The 19625-nt window shown below is 31.5% G+C and overlaps 1 protein-coding gene across 3 annotated transcripts in view; it reads right to left on the bottom strand.

Moving 5' to 3' along the window:
• Positions 1 to 1018: 1018 nt before the first annotated feature.
• LOC108913360 (acetylcholine receptor subunit alpha-like 1) overlaps positions 1019 to 19625 on the bottom strand; it is a 64335-nt gene continuing 45728 nt past the window's right edge. Inside the window, exons 8-10 of one of the 3 annotated variants that reach the window (XM_023455689.1) lie at positions 17393 to 17412; positions 1380 to 1655; positions 1019 to 1222 (exon numbers count right to left, since the gene is read on the bottom strand). In XM_023455689.1, coding sequence (XP_023311457.1) covers positions 1019 to 1222; positions 1380 to 1655; positions 17393 to 17412 — 500 coding nt within the window. Of the gene's footprint in view, positions 1223 to 1379; positions 1687 to 17392; positions 17413 to 19625 lie in introns of all 3 variants that reach the window. The other 2 variants (XM_023455688.1, XM_018718910.1) reach the window with 2 other exon arrangements.

The following is a 19625-nucleotide window of genomic DNA, read 5'->3' on the forward strand; positions in this document are numbered from 1 at the left end:
AATTTAAACGGTAACCATGAATAAACAAAACATCAAGGATTTTATTTTTGTGCTTACCCCTACTTTTGTTCTACACGTTTTACTTTTAAAGATTTCAGTACCTAAAAACGCCAGAAATTTCACTATTTCTCGGCCAATACAATTTACAATAAACCAACTCTGTGTTTTCGCTTTCATTTTCAAGGGTAGCGACACCTGTGACAGAGTACACAAACTAATTTTATTTAGAAATTCTTGTAGAAGATAGAAACCGCTAAAATTCTGGTTTAAATATATAATATAATATAATATAACATGGAGTCGTGTGTAAAATGTTGTCATCTTACTTGAGGACACAAATTATAGAATTGTTAATAAATATTAATCTGAAAATTAAATACAAATGATCCTAAGTGTCCGTTCTAGTGAGTGAAGTAGTTTGGTTATTGTGCCTGACCTAGTTCCGTCGTAAATCCAATATATTGGCAGACTAACAGTATGGTTAAAATTGAGGTACTTTGGCATTTATTTAAATTATTTTTCTGTTCTCATGAGCATTGAAATTTATTTCACTCACTAGCGGGAACCATTGCGAATACATTGCTATATAATAATATTCAATTATGTTAGTTTCTTCGACGATTTGTGTCCTCATCTGAAGCTCTGTTACATGGTAAAAATATACATACTAAATCGCCCCCTTAAGAGTGGATGACAATATAAAATTAAATATCCTATTAAAACCTGGAAAAGATCGTATCCAGTCGCCAACTATCAACAATAAACAATTAAGTAAGGCATTTGTAGTCATTGAAATAGGATTCAAGTAGAAGTTTGAATAAAAAATACAGGGATAATGTTATACTGAAAAAGATTTATTTAATATCGAGACTATTCTACATTATCTTATATAAATGAAACAGCGTCAACATTGTAATATTATTGATTTATCAATTACATAACATAACAATTTCTATGTTAGTGATTATCATCGTTATCGCAAATTGAGTCTTCGACGGCGACTGAATCAGGAGATTCCCTACAACTCTTCCGGCACCATTTTGAGCAGCGCCATTTTTTTCTTTGCCACTTTTGAAATGAGTACATCGATGGGCTTAGTGGTGTCGTAGAGGGAGGGGGCGTTGAAAATTATGATGCCTGTGCCTACGACGCAGGCTAGGGTGAAGATCCAAAGGAACAATCGGTCCAGGACCATTGCCACGTATTTCCAGTCTTCCTCTACCTAGAAAATCATAAGATGAAATGGCAATTCACTTCAATAGTCTCCGGCAAAAAAGTAGTTCTAGCTTTATATTTTCTTCTATGGGATATAAATATGGTGTTATTTAAAAAGGGAGTACTTAGGTTACGATGTTACGATTTTATTGTAAATCACTTACATTCTCGAAAGAGTCCTTATTTCTAACGTGTTGAGCAATAAACCTCGAATCCGCGATTGTTTTCTCCATATCGTGGATGTCCATCTTGTCGAAGGACGGGCTGATGTCGCTGGTGCCGTCAAAGGTGTTCGTCCTGCAACTTGCAGGGCTATATAATTCCTCGTCGCCACCTGAGAGAGGAAGGGGGAATGGCGGTTCTCCGAAGCAGGATCCCAAACCGCTTGGCGGTGGCACCTCGAACCTAGGGGGTGGAAGACCTGGATCAAAGTATTCTAGCTTTATTTGAGTGTAACGGCAAGTAAAAAATCTTGAAATTTAATGTTTTTTAGATTATTGTTATTTGTTCAAGATGGAAATATATCCATTAAATGTATACAGAAAAAAGGAAACTTTTGAATGAAGTCAGAAAAATGATAACAGTAATTAACAAAATAAAGGTAAATATACATTCAGGGTGGCCCAATAGTGTGACAAAGTTCAATATCTCCCTTATTATAAAGATTTCAAACAAAACATTTTATGGGAGTGATGTACTTAAAAAAGTTCACATTTTAAAAATATTTTGAATTATACAGGGTGATGCATTAGGGCGGAGCATCTTCAAAGTGATTTTTCTTAAATCGAACACTCTATATTTTTTCAAATTTGTATTCTACAGAAAATTCTCTTTCCAGCGATGTCTTTGTTTTTTGTATTCGATGCGGCGATGCCAAGTTATTTGAAAAAATGAGATAATTTTTGCTGGGTCAGGGTTCTGTAAATCTATCCACTGTGTAGGTAGGTACTACCAGTAATTAAAAAAATATATTTTGTAGGCATACGGATCAAAGATGTGAACAAACAACAAAATAGCAAAATATTTATAATTTTGTATAGGGTGTTCTACACATAAGCCCCAGTTTAGCGAATTTCGTAGGAAATTTTCTCGATTGTTTTTTTAAATGAAACACCCAGTATATTATTTTATTTTTGGATTAATATCTTAATTACCAATAACTTTTGTAAATAATAACCTATGCCAAAAATCACTGTTTTCGGAAATATTTGCACTTTTCTAGCAAAAACCCTTTAATTTTGCAAATTTTACTTTTTATTACTCTAGTAGGCCATGAGTTCGACATAAAATAACAAAATCTGCAAATTTACTGTTGTTATTTAATTATCAGTAGTGTAAACTGACAAGTGCTGGGTTGTAAGTTTAAAAATACATAAAAATAATGAACTTTTCTCAAGCTGAAATGGTTGATATAATTTATGGATTGGGTGCAAGTGATAAAAATCCTTTATTAGCAGCTATACGAATTTATCATCAACGCTGTCCACAGAGAAGGTAGTCCAGTGTACAAATTTTTAGAAAAGATCGTCTTGATAATTCCGGTACTGTAGCTTATTGTAAAAATGTTAGGAAAAAATAACATTCACTGAAGAAAATGAATTAAACGTTCTTCTGGCTGTCACTATGAAGACCCTCATATTAGTCAACGAGAAATTGGTCTTCAAATACAATATATAAGTTTATGAACTTACCTTTGATACAATAGAAAAATAAAGTTGACAAGTAAAGGAAGTTTAAAGATAAATAACTATCGGACTGTTGAAAGATCAATAACGATAGGTATTTGAAACCACCTGTACGATTTTCTTGAATTTCTCGCTTGCATAAATAACTTTCAACACTTTTTAAAGTAGGTTGCCAATGAAGAAAAGTATTGTAATCTTAGACCTGGTAAGTACTGGGAATACCAAAGGTATTTTTCAGAAAATTTGCCCAGATATCCCAGTACATTTAGTGTAAATGACGGTTAACTTTGATCGGCTATAACTCCTCAATCGATCTGTTTTTTGAAAAGAAGCGTCTTTCTAAGAACTTTTAAAACCTGCTTTAAAAAATTTGATTTGGTAAAATATTTACAGTTATTCTAATTGCTTATAATTACAAAAATTCGACCAATATCTAAACAAGCCCCAGAGCTCTCCTAATTGACGGATTCGAATTTTTCAAAAAAAGTTTGAAAGCTTGAGAGCCCTTCTATATGTGATTAAATTTTCAAGTATCTAAGGGCCTTAGTTTTTGCTGTGCAAAATTTTGAAAATTTGCAAATTTTTTTTCAAAATCTGGGTTGCAAAATTATTATGCAAAATCTATCCAACCGATTTTGATGAAATTTGGTGTGATAATTCTACATAACATGAAGTTTTCTTGACCCAATTTACATACCACAAAAAAATTCCCTAAAAAGTATTGTTTTTTAACCCCATTTTTGCGATTTCGCCTAGTCTATTTCTTCACTTTCACTTTCATCACATTGACGTGTTTCATACTCGTCCAATGGAGTTTGTACAAGTTTTTTCCACTGGTGTACTAAACTCGTTAATTCATCTCTTAGTTTTTGAGGAGTTATTTCTGGTTCATATATGACCAAAATCTCACACAGTTTGTTAAAAATTGAAGCTTTCAAGCCTCAGATCACATGTAATTGTCGGCCAAGGTGAAGTCGACATTTCTTATTTTACTGCCTTAGGTTAATATATACTTTTTTTTTCATTTCTTTCCAAATTTTTTTCCTTGATTTTTTTTCGAATTTATTGCTCAAAATTTTTTCCAATTTTTGTTTTTCAAATCTTTTTTTCAATTTTTTTTTTTCATATTTTTTTCAATTTTTTTTTTAAATTTTTATTTCAAAAATATATTTCATCCTTCTACAGCGCGGACCGGCCCAAAATGACCGCGGCCCATCGGGAAACCTCCCGAGTTCCCGCATTGCCAATCCGCCTCTGGGCGGCTGCGCATACGTTGTTTTTGGTAGTTATTGATTTATTATTAATCAATGTCAATTGTAAGGTTTTTGTACAATATTCTTAAATATATGTTAATATTAGATGTTATCACATGTTTTCGAGAACGGGTTAGAACGGCCTATTTCTTTTGCTTCTAGAACACTGACGGACGCTGAAAAAAAGTATAGTCAAATAGACAGAGAGGCGCTGGCTTTAGTTTTTGGAACTTTAAAATTTCACCAGTATCTTTTTGGGCGTACTTTTACATTAGTGACAGACAGTTAGCCATTACTAGCAATTTTTGGAAATAAAAAAGGTATTCCCCAAATGGCGGCTAATAGATTACAAAGATATGCGTGGTTATTATCTGGTTATGTATATGACATTGAATATGTTAAGTCAGAAAAAAATGTTTCAGATTGTTTTTGTAGACTTCCGTTAAATAATGAAAATTTAACTATTTTTGACGATGAGTACACATATATTAATTATTTCGAAACAGCGAATACAAAATTGAGTTTTGAACTTCTCAAGATTGAGACACAAAATGATTTAATTTTAAAAGAAATTTTTAATGTTCAAAATAAGTGGCCAGCGGTAGTCGACGACAAATTCAAACCTTATTTTTTAAAGAGAAATGAAATAGCTATTGAAAAAGAGATATTAATGTGGGGTCACCGAGTAATTGTACCGGTAAATCTACAAAAAAAAAATGTTAGAGGAATTACATGACTAACTCTTTGGCACGAAGCTACGTTTGGTGGCCAGAATTAAATAGAAATATTGAAACAATCTGTAAAGTTTGTGAAGTATGTTTAAAATTTCAAAATAACCCTGAGAAAAGTCCTCTTATTCCTTGGCCTTATCCGGAAAATCCATGGGAACGTCTACATATAGATTTTTTAGGGCCTTTTAAAAATAAAATGTATTTAATTGTTAGAGATGCGTTTTCAAAATGGTTAGAGGTATTTCCAATGAACAATATTACATCCACAAGTACAATAGAAAAATTGTTCGAATTGTTTTCTAGACTTGGTTTGTCGAAGATGCTAGTTTCTGATAATGGGCCACAACTGATATCATCCGAATTTAAAAAGTTTTTAGAGCAATATAATATAGAGCATAAAACAATTTCACCTTTTAACCCTAGTACAAATGGTAGTGCTGAAAACTCGGTCAGAACAATCAAACAATTTTAAAAAAAAATCAGTCCAGGTAGAGATTTAAATATTAAATTGCAAGAGTTTCTATTCGATTATAGAAACACCATTCATTGTACTACGGGAGAAACTCCTGCAAAGTTACTGTTAGGACACAACGTAAGAACTCGTTTTGGTTTAATTAATCCATTAGAGTGGGTCAACAAAAACGTAGATAATAAGGTGATTAATAATGTAAAAAATAGTCAAAGACGTCAAATTATAAATGAAGGGGTAGAAGGAAGGTACAATTTAACATTGGACAAATTGTAATGTGCAAGGACTATCGAGATACGATTAATCCGGTTTGGACAAAGAATAAAGTTGTAAGAAAAGTTGGACCATATACTTTCATTGTTAATGTGTGTGATTCGCCTCTGACTTGGAAAGGACATATTAATCAAATTCGCGAGTGCGAATTGGGTTTTGACGAGTTAGAGCAGGCAGATTTAACAAGCAATACGACTATGGAAAATGGAGAAAGTGATCTAGATTTTACTCTAGTAGATGATAAAGGAAATAATGTAACTAGTAGTAGAAATAAGTATGTGGAACAGGTTAGTTATGAAAATGTAGTTAGGGAAGATTATAGTGCAGGTATACAGCGACCTCAACGTATACGCAAACCACCAAATCGTTTAATTTATTAAAAAATATATAATTTTGTGTTCCCAATTTGACCGTGGTAGTTATTGATTTATTATTAATCAATGTCTATTGTAAAGGTTTTTGTACAATATTCTTAAATATGTTAATATTGAAAACACCGTTTATATGATTTCTAATCCAGTACTTAACAAGTTGTGAGGTGCACAAGGACACCACACATACCATGTCCAATTATTATAGGAATTAAGTGATGAAGCTTTTTATCGAAATTGTATCTCTACTGGTACTAGTAAAGGGGGTGGTGTCTTACTGGCAATTAATAAGAAATTTAACGCATCCGAGTTCGATTTCAAATTCCATCGTAATATTTTTGACGATATTTACTTTGTCGATATTGTCTCTATTAAATTTAAGGTAAATAACCGCAATGTATATATGTTTGTTATCTACATACCGCCTAAAGTTGTTACAGACTCTTATGAAAAACTGTTTTGTGCCTTCGAATCATTGTATGAGATATATAACTCGGATATAATAATCGTTTGCGATTTTAACATCCCCAATTATGCGGATTATACCCCTAAGTCAAACAATTTAACAATTCATTTGTTAAGAAATTTTTTAAACTTTTACGAAATCAGTCAATATAACAGCGTCTTAAATTGTAACAATAGAATTCTGGATTTGGTTATTTCCAATATTGATTGTGTGGTATCGCACTCCCCTGACATATTACTCCCTGAAGATCTTTTTCATCCTGAATTGTTTGTCAGCATTTGTGTTCCAAATAAATTAACAAGTCGGGGATTTTAATTTTAATTTTAAAAAGGCCAATTTTCCCGCTTTATATCAGTAACTGTCATTGGTTAACTGGTCTCCTTTAAAAAGATTTACGTGTGTCTATCAACTTGTTTCCAAGTTTTATGAAATATTAAATTCAATATTCATTAAACATGTTCCACGTAAGATATTTTCTAATAAATGCTATCTGCCATAGTTTGATGGTGATTTAATTAGATCTATTAAGTTGAAGAATAATGCGTGGCACACATATCGGTCCTCCTTCGATGGGGAAGATTATAATACATTTAAGCGGTTGCGTTCCGCCGTGAAATACAAAAGTCAAACAGCTTACTCAAATTATATTTCTGTTACGGAATTAGAATTGAACTCCAATCCAAGAAATAAGTTCTGGACCTTCGTCAACTCAAAGAGAGGTAACTCATCAACTATCCCATCTACAATGATTTAAAATAATATATCGTGTAGTGATAACAAACAAATCGCTGATGGTTTTGCAGACTATTTTTCAACTTCGTTTATCGCATCTAGTAGTTTCAATAAAGACAAGGGTTCCTATAACAATGCACTTACTATTGCATATAACTCNTACGAAAGATAGTGTGGACATCTATCGGCTGTCTAGGCTATGGATCGGGGAAGTCAAGTAGACGCAGTCTATACAGATATTTCGAAGGCGTTCGACCGTCTCGACCATTAATAGATAAATTAAGTGCTTTTGTACTATCGTCAAACTTTCTTGAACTAAAGAATTCATATTTCACTGGCAGAACTCAGTTTGTACAAATTTCTGGTGTTAAATCGATTGAATTTGCCCAGACTTCAGGTGTTCCGCAAGGTTCTATTCTTGGTCCCTTGTTGTTTGCATTATTTATTAATGATATTACTTCTCAGCTGAATGTGCGTTATTTGTTATACGCCGATGATATAAAAATATTTTCGCTAATTGATAATGTATTTGATGCCATCAATCTTCAACGTAATCTAGATTTTATTAACTCTTGGTGCATTGCTAATAGGCTGCCTCTGAATTCTACCAAATGTAATGTCATGACTTTTAGTCGACGATGCGATCAAATTCAGTATGAGTATAGTCTGAATGGGTTTGCCCTTCAACGACCTGACCTTGTTAAAGATTTGGGCGTATATTTTGACCCTAAATTATCTTTTGTCAAGCATATTGAAATTGTGGTAATGAATGCCTACAAAAGTTTGGGATTTATTGTTCGGAACATGTGCAATTTCATGAAAATTGATACTTTTTGTTTGTTATTTAATACATTTGTTAGATCTAAACTTGAGTATGCCTCTGTAGTCTGGACACCTATCTACGCTACACACATAATATCTATTGAGAAAATTCAACGCCGATTCTTTAAATCAGCTACATTTTTTATTGATGGCCAGTATCCTCCTCAAGGGTTTCCTCAGGAAGCATTTTTCAAGCGTTTCAATATGAGTAGCTTGTCTCAAAGACGCAAGTTAAATTCTGTTATTTTCTTATACAAGATTTTGAATAATAACATTATATGTGAAGATATATTACAAATGATAAATTTTCATATTCCTAGAACGTATACCCGACATTTACACCTCTTCGCGATCAAGAATCATCGTACTAATTTATATAAAGCGTCTCCNCATTTTATTACCAAAATATTCGAGGCGTTCGCACTAAGATAAATGACTTATTTGTTAACAGTTCAGTTGCACTTTACGATGTTGTTGCTTTTACCGAGACTTGGCTGAATGATAGTTTTTATAATGATGAGTTGTTTGATAACAATCATTATGATGTTTTCCGCACAGATCGAAATTTTATCTCTACTGGTACTAGTAAAGGGGGTGGTGTCTTACTGGCAATTAATAAGAAATTTAACGCATCCGAGTTCAATTACAAATTCGATCGTAATATTTTTGACGATATTTACTTTATTGACATTGTCTCTATTAAATTTAAGGTAAATAACCGCAATGTATATATGTTTGTTATTTACATACCGCCTAAAGTTGTTACAGACTCTTATGAAAAACTGTTTTGTGCCCTCGAATCATTGTATGAGATATATAACTCTGATATAATAATCGTTGGCGATTTTAACATCCCCAATTATGCGGATTATACCCCTAAATCAGACAATTTAACAATTAATTTGTTAAGAAATTTTTTAAACTTTTACGAATTCAGTCAATATAACAGCGTCTTAAACTGTAACAATAGAATTCTGGATTTGGTTATTTCCAATATTGATTGTGTGGTATCGCACTCCCCTGATATATTACTCCCTGAAGATCTTTTTCATCCTGCATTGCTTGTCAGCATTTGTGTTCCAAATAAATTAACGAGAAGTCGGGGACCCTCTGAGGTGGATTTTAATTTTAATTTTAAAAAGGCTAATTTTCCCGCTTTATATCAGGAACTGTCATTGGTTGACTGGTCTCCTTTAAAAAGTTTTACGTGTGTCAATCAACTTGTTTTTAAGTTTTATGAAATATTAAATTCAATTTTCATTAAACATGTTCCACGTAAGATATTTTCTAATAAATGCTATCCGCCATGGTTTGATGGTGATTTAATTAGATCTATTAAGCTGAAGAATAATGCGTGGCACACATATCGGTCCTCCTTAAATGGGGAAGATTATAATACATATAAGCGGTTGCGTTCCGCCGTGAAATACAAAAGTCAAACAGCTTACTCAAATTATATCTCTGCTACGGAATTAGAATTGAAATCAAATCCAAAAAAGTTCTGGACCTTCGTCAACTCAAAGAGAGGTAACTCAACTATCCCATCTACAATGGTTTACAATAATATATCGTGTAGTGACAACAAACAAATCGCTGATGGTTTTGCAGACTATTTTTCAACTTCGTTTATCGCATCTAGTAGTTTCAATAAAGACAAGGGTTCCTATAACAATGCACTTACTATTGCATATAACTCAATTTCTCCCAATGATGTATTATTTTCTATCAAACAATTAAAGCCTAAAATGACTATGGGTCGGGACTTAATACCCGCTTTCTTGATTAGAGACTGCGCTAACGTCTTCTCAGAGCCTCTTTTCACCATATTTAACTTAATTCTGACATCACATACATTCCCTGATCAATGGAAAATTTAAAGAATATGCCCCGTATATAAAAAAGGAAGTGAGAATGACATCGCTAATTATCGACCTATTGCAATACTGTGTAATTTCAGTAAGGTTTTTGAAACTGCTATACATCGTGTCCTCTCTTTTCAATTAAAAAATATTATACTTCCTGAACAGCATGAGTTTATGGAAGGACGGTCGACAGTCACGAATTTAGTATGCATTACTCACAATCAGTTTATCCGCGAGGCTATAGATCGGGGAAGTCAAGTAGACGCAGTCTATACAGATATTTCGAAGGCGTTCGACCGTCTCGACCATTAATAGATAAATTAAGTGCTTTTGTACTATCGTCAAACTTTCTTGAACTAAAGAATTCATATTTCACTGGCAGAACTCAGTTTGTACAAATTTCTGGTGTTAAATCGATTGAATTTGCCCAGACTTCAGGTGTTCCGCAAGGTTCTATTCTTGGTCCCTTGTTGTTTGCATTATTTATTAATGATATTACTTCTCAGCTGAATGTGCGTTATTTGTTATACGCCGATGATATAAAAATATTTTCGCTAATTGATAATGTATTTGATGCCATCAATCTTCAACGTAATCTAGATATAATTAACTCTTGGTGCATTGCTAATAGGCTGCCTCTGAATTCTACCAAATGTAATGTCATGACTTTTAGTCGACGATGTGATCAAATTCAGTATGAGTATAATCTGAATGGGTTTGCCCTTCAACGACCTGACCTTGTTAAAGATTTGGGCTTTTGACCCTAAATTACCTTTTGTCAAGCATATTGAAATTGTGGTACTGAATGCCTACAAAAGTTTGGGATTTATTGTTCGAAACATGTGCAATTTTAATGAAAATTAATACTTTTTGCTTGTTATTTAATACATTTGTTAGATCTAAACTTGAGTATGCCTCTGTAATCTGGACACCTATTTACGCTACACACATAATATCTATTGAGAAAATTCAACGCCGAGTCTTTAAATCAGCTACATTTTTTATTGATGGCTAGTATCTTCCTCAAGGATTTCCTCAGGAAGCATTTTTCAAGCGTTTCAATATGAGTAGCTTGTCTCAAAGACGCAAGTTAAATTCTGTTATTTTCTTATACAAGATCTTGAATAATAACATTATATGTGAAGATATATTACAAATGATCAATTTTCATATTCCTAGAACTTATACCAGACACCTCTTCGCGATCAAGCAGCATCGTACTAATTTATATAAAGCGTCCCCGGTTCACCAAATGATTTATTGGTTATTCTAATATTGAATCTCGCATAGATATAGGTACTCTGCTCCAGTATTACTCAAATTAAAAAAAGTGTTCCTTTGAATTTTATGTTCGTATAAGTATGTTTTTGCATTTGTTTGTATTGTATTATAGCGTTTTAATATTATCTGTCTGTTCCCTGTTTGTTTTAGATATTGTTTTTTGGTATTTATTTTGTTTAAGAATAGTTTTTATCTCTTTCACCTATTTTTATTACTTTTTTTTAGTTTGTAACCTTATCCTGTAACTGGGCATTGCCCGTTGGATATTGTAATTAAAATAAATAAAAAATAAATAAATAAATAAATAAATTTGCTAACTTATTATTTTGAAAGAAATATACACTTTCCATCCGGCCTGGACTAAGCCCTGACAACTTTTTAAGGTATTTGTGATTTTCAATGGTTTTTATCAATTTCTTCTTAATTACCGTCAAGTTAGCCCCGGACAAAAACAATTTAGCTTAACAATTTTAATTTTGTTACTATTGGTAAATAAAGGATAAATTATAAATTTTGTTATTTTATGTCAAACTCATGGCCTACTAGAGAGTACCTAATAAAAAGTAAAATTTGCAAAATTAAAGGGGTTTTGCTAGAAAAGTGCAAATATTTCCGAAAATAGTGATTTTAGGCATAGACATTTACAAAAGTTGTAGGCAATTAACATATTAATCCAAACATAAAATAATATACCGGGTGTTTCATTTAAAAAAATCGAGAAAATGTTCTTCAAAATCCTCTAAAATGGGTCTTATGTGTAGAACACCCTGTACAAAATTATATAGATTTTGCTATTTTGTTGTTTGTTCACATGTTTGGTTCGCATGCCTATAAAATATTTTTTCTTAATTACTGGTAGTACCAACACAGTGGATAGATTTACAGAACCCTGACTCAGCGAAAATTATCTTATTTTTCAAATCGCCGCATCGAATACAGAAACAAAGACATCGCTGGAAAGGGAATTTTCAGTAGAATACAAATTTGTAAAAATAAACAGTGTTCCATTTAAGAAAAACCACCTTGATGATGGTCCGCCCTATAATGCATCACCCTGTATAATTCAAAATATTTTTAAAATATGAACTTTTTAAGTACATTACTCCCATAAAATATTTCTTTTCAAATCTTTATAATAAGGGAGATATTGAACTTTGTTACACTATTGGGCCACCCTGTATGTAAATTTATATGTGCATATATAAATACTACAATTTATTTCTTTCAATTACCATTATTTTGCTTTTTAGTGAATTTCTGTGTGTTATTGTGTTGACAAAGAAATATAATTATTGTTTGTGTAAATGGCCTATTTCTGCTCGCATACTGTTTCAAATTATAAGAAATTACATGATAATATTGACGCCAACTTTGTTTCGAGAGCTAGCATTAATTGCTTAACTTCAGTCAGTATGAAACAATTGACTATCGACTTGAAGAATTAGCACTTTTATACCCTCAGGCATTTTCTTTTTAATTTCACTGTTTCACTGACAAATATTAAAATATTGGTAATCATACCTGATAAATATTTCTTAATAATTAATTCTGTGATTTATATTTATTTGAATAATAAGGATCAGTATTTGTATATACTACGACAAAAAATAAGTGTTTGTATTTAAAGGTGTATATTTAAAAAAGGTTCGTAATTGTCTTTAAAAAATAGTCGTCAGTAGAAAAGCTTGGTATATTTATATTAAACATTTCCATAAAACTATAAATTTTGTTTTACAAATCTTCTGCAATTTACAATGAAAGCCAACCCTGTTTTGGAAACTGGCACGGCATTTGTAGCTAACTTCATATCAAATATCCAAGATTAAGAATTTAGAAGATGAAAAATTAAGTAGGTACTACCATTGTATAAGTAAATATAGTAATATAATCCCCATGCAAATTTTGTTAACCAGTAGAATGATACGAAAGATAGTGTGGACATCTATCGGCTGTCTCCTTATTAATATTTCTGAAATTTGTGCTAAAGAACTAACTGTAGGTCTAGGCGGTCTCTACTATACTGTTATTATACAAGGGGTATAGTAATTCGTTTGTAGATGGCTCTAGGTAAGACTGGAATAAAAAAAATCGCCACTACACAATGCATAAAAAACTGGTGTTGAATCGGTGTTCTGTTTACTGTATACATAGGTATTTAAAATAAATTAATAATGGCAGGAAATATATGTCAATATTATAAATGTGGGAAATTTAAAGCAAAATTTCCCAATGTAATATTACATCGATTTCCATCGGAATGATGTCTCTATCTAAATTAGTTCTGGAAATATAAGAGATACCTATACTTATGCGAAAAAATAAAAAAATGTAATTTTGACAAATTTATTTTTATTTATATTTATTGAAATAAAACATATTAGGTCTACCAAAAAATTTTGTAATTGACCATTCCAGATGGTTGGGGAATTAATGTATCATTCTATAAAAGGGTCGCATGTGTCGTCGCCGGGGGGTATATTCGCTCCGTTTAAAATACGCATCTCGATGGGCATCATAACATCATATTGTATACACTATACACGGTGGCAGATCTACTACACCAGGAAAATTAGCGAAAATAAAAGAGAAACTCGAAAAAAGTCTTATCCGCGAGATTATTGTAAAATTGTCTAAAGGAACATAATACAAGACATCTCTCGTCTCGTGAATCACTTTCTTTAGCTAACTTTTTTATTTAAACAAATAAGTGAGGAAAACAGTTTTTTCACTTTGCAGGGAAAAGCATCAATAACTATCGGATTTGTTGTTAAAATTTTATAAAACCTATGACAATTTGAGGGTTTTGTCATACTATAAAAGTGTGCCAAAAGTGGGCGCTGTAGGTGCAATAGTTTTCGCACAATTCTATTTGTTTATAGCGGAGGCTCCAAAAGTTATGAACTTTAAGCCTCTGTACAAACGTTAATTTTCAATCAAACATGATTCTGAAAGCGTCATTGTAATCTTAAAGACGCAATTAAGCGACCTATTAAAAAATATCACGGNTTTTTTTTTATTTTAATTTTTTGTTTTCCATTTAGGTTTAGGTGTGTGTTTCAGTTTACTCTAATCGACCCATACAATGCTACAAAAATCAAAAACCCGTTAAAAATACTAAACGATGTAATTTATTAGCAAATAAAGTTCATCGAAGAGTTTTTTGGGACGTACATATATTTTTCAAAAGAAAATATCTTTTGGTGGCACACCCTACCTAAAAATTATAGTAGTAAATTAACGCACGTTAAAGTTCGTCCTTTATAAATAATCGTGATTATCTCCAAAACAGTTGAAGATAAGTATAGGAAACCTCTATATCAGTCGACGCAGAATTTAATTCTACATGTTCCTGACTGATAAAATTGTTACTGTTTCATTTGAATAAAATTAGTTTTCAATCTTTGAAAATTACCGTGTTGGCCGCAAAATTTTGAGGACCTTGTGCATAGCTAGGTCAAATGTGACACATTTTCGGTGAATACATAATAAATACTACTAATAATGGAAGTATGTCCAATTATACAAATGGTAGAGATATTTAATATTATTCGCGACGTTTCATCTAGCATTTTTTTTTAAATCTAAATATCTCGAAAACGAAAACCATAAATTTTCAAGGCATGGACGTGGTGACAAAAATTACTCAAAATAACTCATAGAATCGACGAATAATATAAAAAAATGGGGTATTCCATTTAAAACAATGGAGATGACGTCACTTCCGGTGAAACCGGAAGTATCCCACTCTTGAAAGTATTTCAAGACTAAATTGAACACATATAGCTGTCAAAATTTAATGAACGGGTTACATGAAAAACCCTAAAAATTAAAATTAAAATTTTAAAAAATTTTTCTTACTTTTCAATAACAAAATATTATGCAATGTGTCTAAGCAAACATATGACATATTCTTATGTATATATTTCTGTAACCAGAAAAAGTAGAGAAATTTAATTTTGTTTATATCTTTAACACGCAACATTCAATTGTTTTTTTATATAACTCCTTGATATCATATGCGTTCATAATTGTTTTTTATGTATTTATGAAGCGGATTAATGAATTTAAAATAAATATCTTGCTTAAATTACACACATATTGATGTAACTAATATTATCTTATTTAAATAATTTCTCAAACCCTAGATAAAAACTCAAACAGCATTAACTGAAGCTTTTTAGTCGTATCTGCCGGTAGCTGGTATTTTACTAATATCCATGTCATGTGATATGAATTTATTCCGTTACCCCGTCATTTCATCTCAAGAAAACTGTATTTTCAAATATCTGTGTAATGGATCATTTAACTGTTGACCATAAGATGGCGCAGTATCGAAAGTGTAAAATTGAACGTGAACGATTAAATATCAAGTTTACATACATATGGCTCCTCCTTGTAACGAATTCGAGAACTAAAATTTGATCAACTATTCGGCCATAAGAAATATAATACTATATTTACTTATACAATGGTACTACGTACGAAGTAAATTATAAATTTATCACAATTTCAGAGCAAACTTCAAACCCAACACCAGAGACTGATACTTTAGAAGATAAACAACCATTTAGATATATCTGATACCATAATGAAGATAGATATTATTAAATCGATTAATGTACATCACATTTATTGAACATTTTACATTGTCCTAAAGACAACTCTGCTCTGAGAGCTGGAGTTTGTAGCTAACTTCAGGTTAATAACCTATGATAAATAATTTAGAAGATGGGGAACTACTTAAATATATATTAGATACCTTCTCACTATAGTTATTAAATCTATGAATTTACTATCACAATTCTTGAACATTTTACTTGGCCCTAAAGTCAACTCTGTGTTGGGTGCTGGAGTTTGTAGCTAACTTCAGGTTAATAACCTACGATAAATAATTTAGAAGTGGGAAACTACTTAAATATATGTATATTAAGTACCATCCTACTATCGTTATTAAATCTATGAATTTAATATCACAATTCTTGAACATTTTGCTTGGCTCTGAAGTCAACACTGTGTGTAGCTTATTTCAGATCGAATACATAAAACTAGTAATAAAAAAGATTAAAGGACTATTCATGTAAGTGGGTGGCTTTATAAATTTATTGTTATAATTTTAAGTTGTTCAAAAGTCAGTTCTGCCCTGACAGTGTGTTTGTAGCTATTTCAAATCGAATACGTAAAATAATTAAGAAGATTTTTGCACAGGTACGATATAAAACAAATGTTAAACGTACGAATCATTCTTGAAAATTTTGTGTTGCCCAGAAATAAACTCTATATTGAGAACTATCGTCTATAGTTAACTTTGGATCATATACAATAAGAGACTAATAATTTAGAAGATGCTTATCCAATTAGATAAACATGTGCTCCATGATTAATTACGTATTAAATTAATGAATTTTTTCACAATTCTTGAACATTTTGCGTTATCTAAAGTCAACTCTGCCTTGGGAGCTGTCAGTCGGAGCAAACTTCAAATCAAATACCAAAGATTATTGATAATTCCGAAGAAAAAAACCATCGTTAATCTGACACCATAATGAAAATAGATATTGATAATTCGATTGTTACACTTATTGAACATTTTATGTTGTCCTAAAAGCAACTCCACCTTGAGAGCTGGAATTTATAGCTAACTTCTGGATAGTAACGTACAACCTTAGAGCACATTCTACTGGCTACCCTCCTATGCCTTTCTCTCTCTCTACAACCTCCGCTACACTTTCGGCCACTGGGACGTTACCTCCAGTAGTATATGCTCGAAGCGTACGACTAATAACTTAGAAGATGGAAAATGACTTAGAATTATGTTAGGTACTATCATATCATGATAGATCAGGAATTATTAAATCAATGAATTGACTTCCACAATTCTTGAACATTTTACTTTGCCCTGAAGTTCTCTCTCTGTGTTGAGAGCTGGCGATTGTAACTTACTTCAGAGGGAATACTAATAAGTAACTAAAGAATACTACTAATAATTTAAAATAATTAAAAAACTATTCATATAAGTGATCTCATGATTGACCATGAATTTGTCATAGGTAATTCTAGAATATTTTACGTAGTCCAAAAGCCAGTTCTGCTTCGAGAGTATGTTAAAAGTTATTTTAAATCGAATACCTACATAAAAGTAATAATTAAGAAGATGAAGCTCTTTACAGTTTTGATTAAAACAGAAATTTAAACTTAATCATAATTTTTGAAAATGTTATATTCTGTCATAAACTCTATATTTAGAACTATCGTCTACATCTATATCTAACTTCAGTACATATAACAAAGACTTAATAATTATAATAACATTTAACATTTTGCGTTGTCCCATAACCAATTCTGTATCTAACTTTAGATCGAATTCCATAGAGTAATTTATAATATGCAGAACCACTTAGAAAGTACATGGTCCTTGATTAAATTCATAACAAATTTTGAATTCATTTTCAAACAGTTCTTGAACATTTTATGGCGCCAACAAAAACCAAAGACTAATAATAATTTAAATAAGACAAAAGATAAATTGGAATAATAACCACTTAGTAGGCATGTGATTCCATGTTTAAATACAGGGTGGGCCATTAGTGTGAGAAAGTACACTAACTCCCTTGTTACTTATAATACTGAAAAAAAAGTTTATATAAAAGTTGTACAGAATCAAGAAACCTAAACTACAAAATTAATTTCAAACATACAGGGCGATGAGTAAAAACGGGACACGCCAAACATTACATTTTTTAAATGGAACACCCTGTATATTTTAAACAGTTGGATTTCTGAGAAAATTCTATATATGGCAATATAAACAGTTTATCATTTTAGTGCGGGGTTGCCAAGTTATGTAGAAAATTCTTAGAATTTTGGAAAAAACATGACCTCGAAGAAGTTGTATTAACTTTCAACTACTAACACTTGGAGCAAAAATATTTGACAGAGTTATAGGCAAATGTTATACAAAGGCTCCTATATTAGCTAATATCGATATTTTATACAGGGCATTTTTTTATAAGACGATAATTTATAGAAAGTTTAAACTTGATTTTCTAAAATTTTTCAAATGGAACACCCTATATTTTATTGTTTTATTTTATTCGCATATCACATCACTTTAACTTTTATTAAGCATGTTCTATATCTAAAATTGTTAGTTTTTAAGATATGGCAACATTTCTGAAAATACTTAATTTTTATTATTTTCGGTCGCAGGAGATGACTTTGGAAAAAACTGTCACATTGTGTCAACTTGTCTATACTATAAAATAATTTTACCTACGACCACTACTGTAAATACTTAAAAACACACCGTCTGCGATCAATGTAATATTCCTATTACGTACGGTAAAAAAATCGCACAGCTTGGTAAAAATATCGTACAGTTTTTCTAGCAACCGCCTAGCAACGGTCAATACAATACTGTTTGTATACAATACTGTTTGTATTGACCATTGCTAAAAATAAAATAATAAAATTGATACGAAAATAAATCAAATATTTAATTTTACAAGTGTTGAAAATGACGGCCGTCTTGGTTTAGACAGCTCTACACGTCGTTCAAATGTGGCGTTAACATTATTCAGAATATCAATCTTGATATTTTGAAAAACTCGTCGAATTCGGTTATTCATATCCTCTTTAGTAGTAGGGGGAGTTTGATATACTTACCCGATATTTTACATATCCCCACAGAAAATAATCCAATTTTGTCAGATCAGGCGACCTAGCGGGCCAACTAATTGGTCCACCTCTTCCAACCCACTTCTCTGGAAATTCATTGTTTAAGAATCTACGAACTTCCTGCGTGTGGTGTACAGGGGCTCCATCATGTAAATACCACATCCTCTGACGAATATTTAGCGGTATATTTTCTAATCTTAAAAACTAACAATTTTAGGTATAGAACATGCTTAATAAAATTTGAAGTGGAGTGATATGCGAATAAAATAAAACAATAAAATATAGGGTGTTCCATTTAAAAAATTTGCCTATAACTCTGTCAAATATTTTTCCTCCAAGTGTTAGTAGTTGAAAGTTAATACAACTTCTTCGAGGTCATGTTTTTTCCAAAATTCTAAGAATTTTCTACATAACTTGGCAACCCCGCACTAAAATGATAAACTGTTTATATTGCCATATATAGAATTTTCTCAGAAATCCAACTGTTTAAAAATATACAGGGTGTTCCATTTAAAAAATGTAATGTTTGGCGTGTCCCGTTTTTACTCATCGCCCTGTATGTTTGAAATTAATTTTGTAGTTTAGGTTTCTTGATTCTGTACAACTTTTATATAAACTTTTTTTCTGTATTATAAGTAACAAGGGAGTTAGTGTACTTTCTCACACTAATGTCCCACCCTGTATATAAAATCTAAGAATTTATTTTTATAATTCTTTAATATTTTACGTTTTCCTGAAATCAGCACAGTCTATAGTATTTATAGATAACTTCGGATTATTTAGCAAAGACT

Source organism: Anoplophora glabripennis, unplaced genomic scaffold (assembly GCF_000390285.2).
Source record: "Anoplophora glabripennis isolate ALB-LARVAE unplaced genomic scaffold, Agla_2.0 scaffold843, whole genome shotgun sequence".
NCBI classification, from domain to species: Eukaryota; Metazoa; Arthropoda; class Insecta; order Coleoptera; family Cerambycidae; genus Anoplophora; species Anoplophora glabripennis.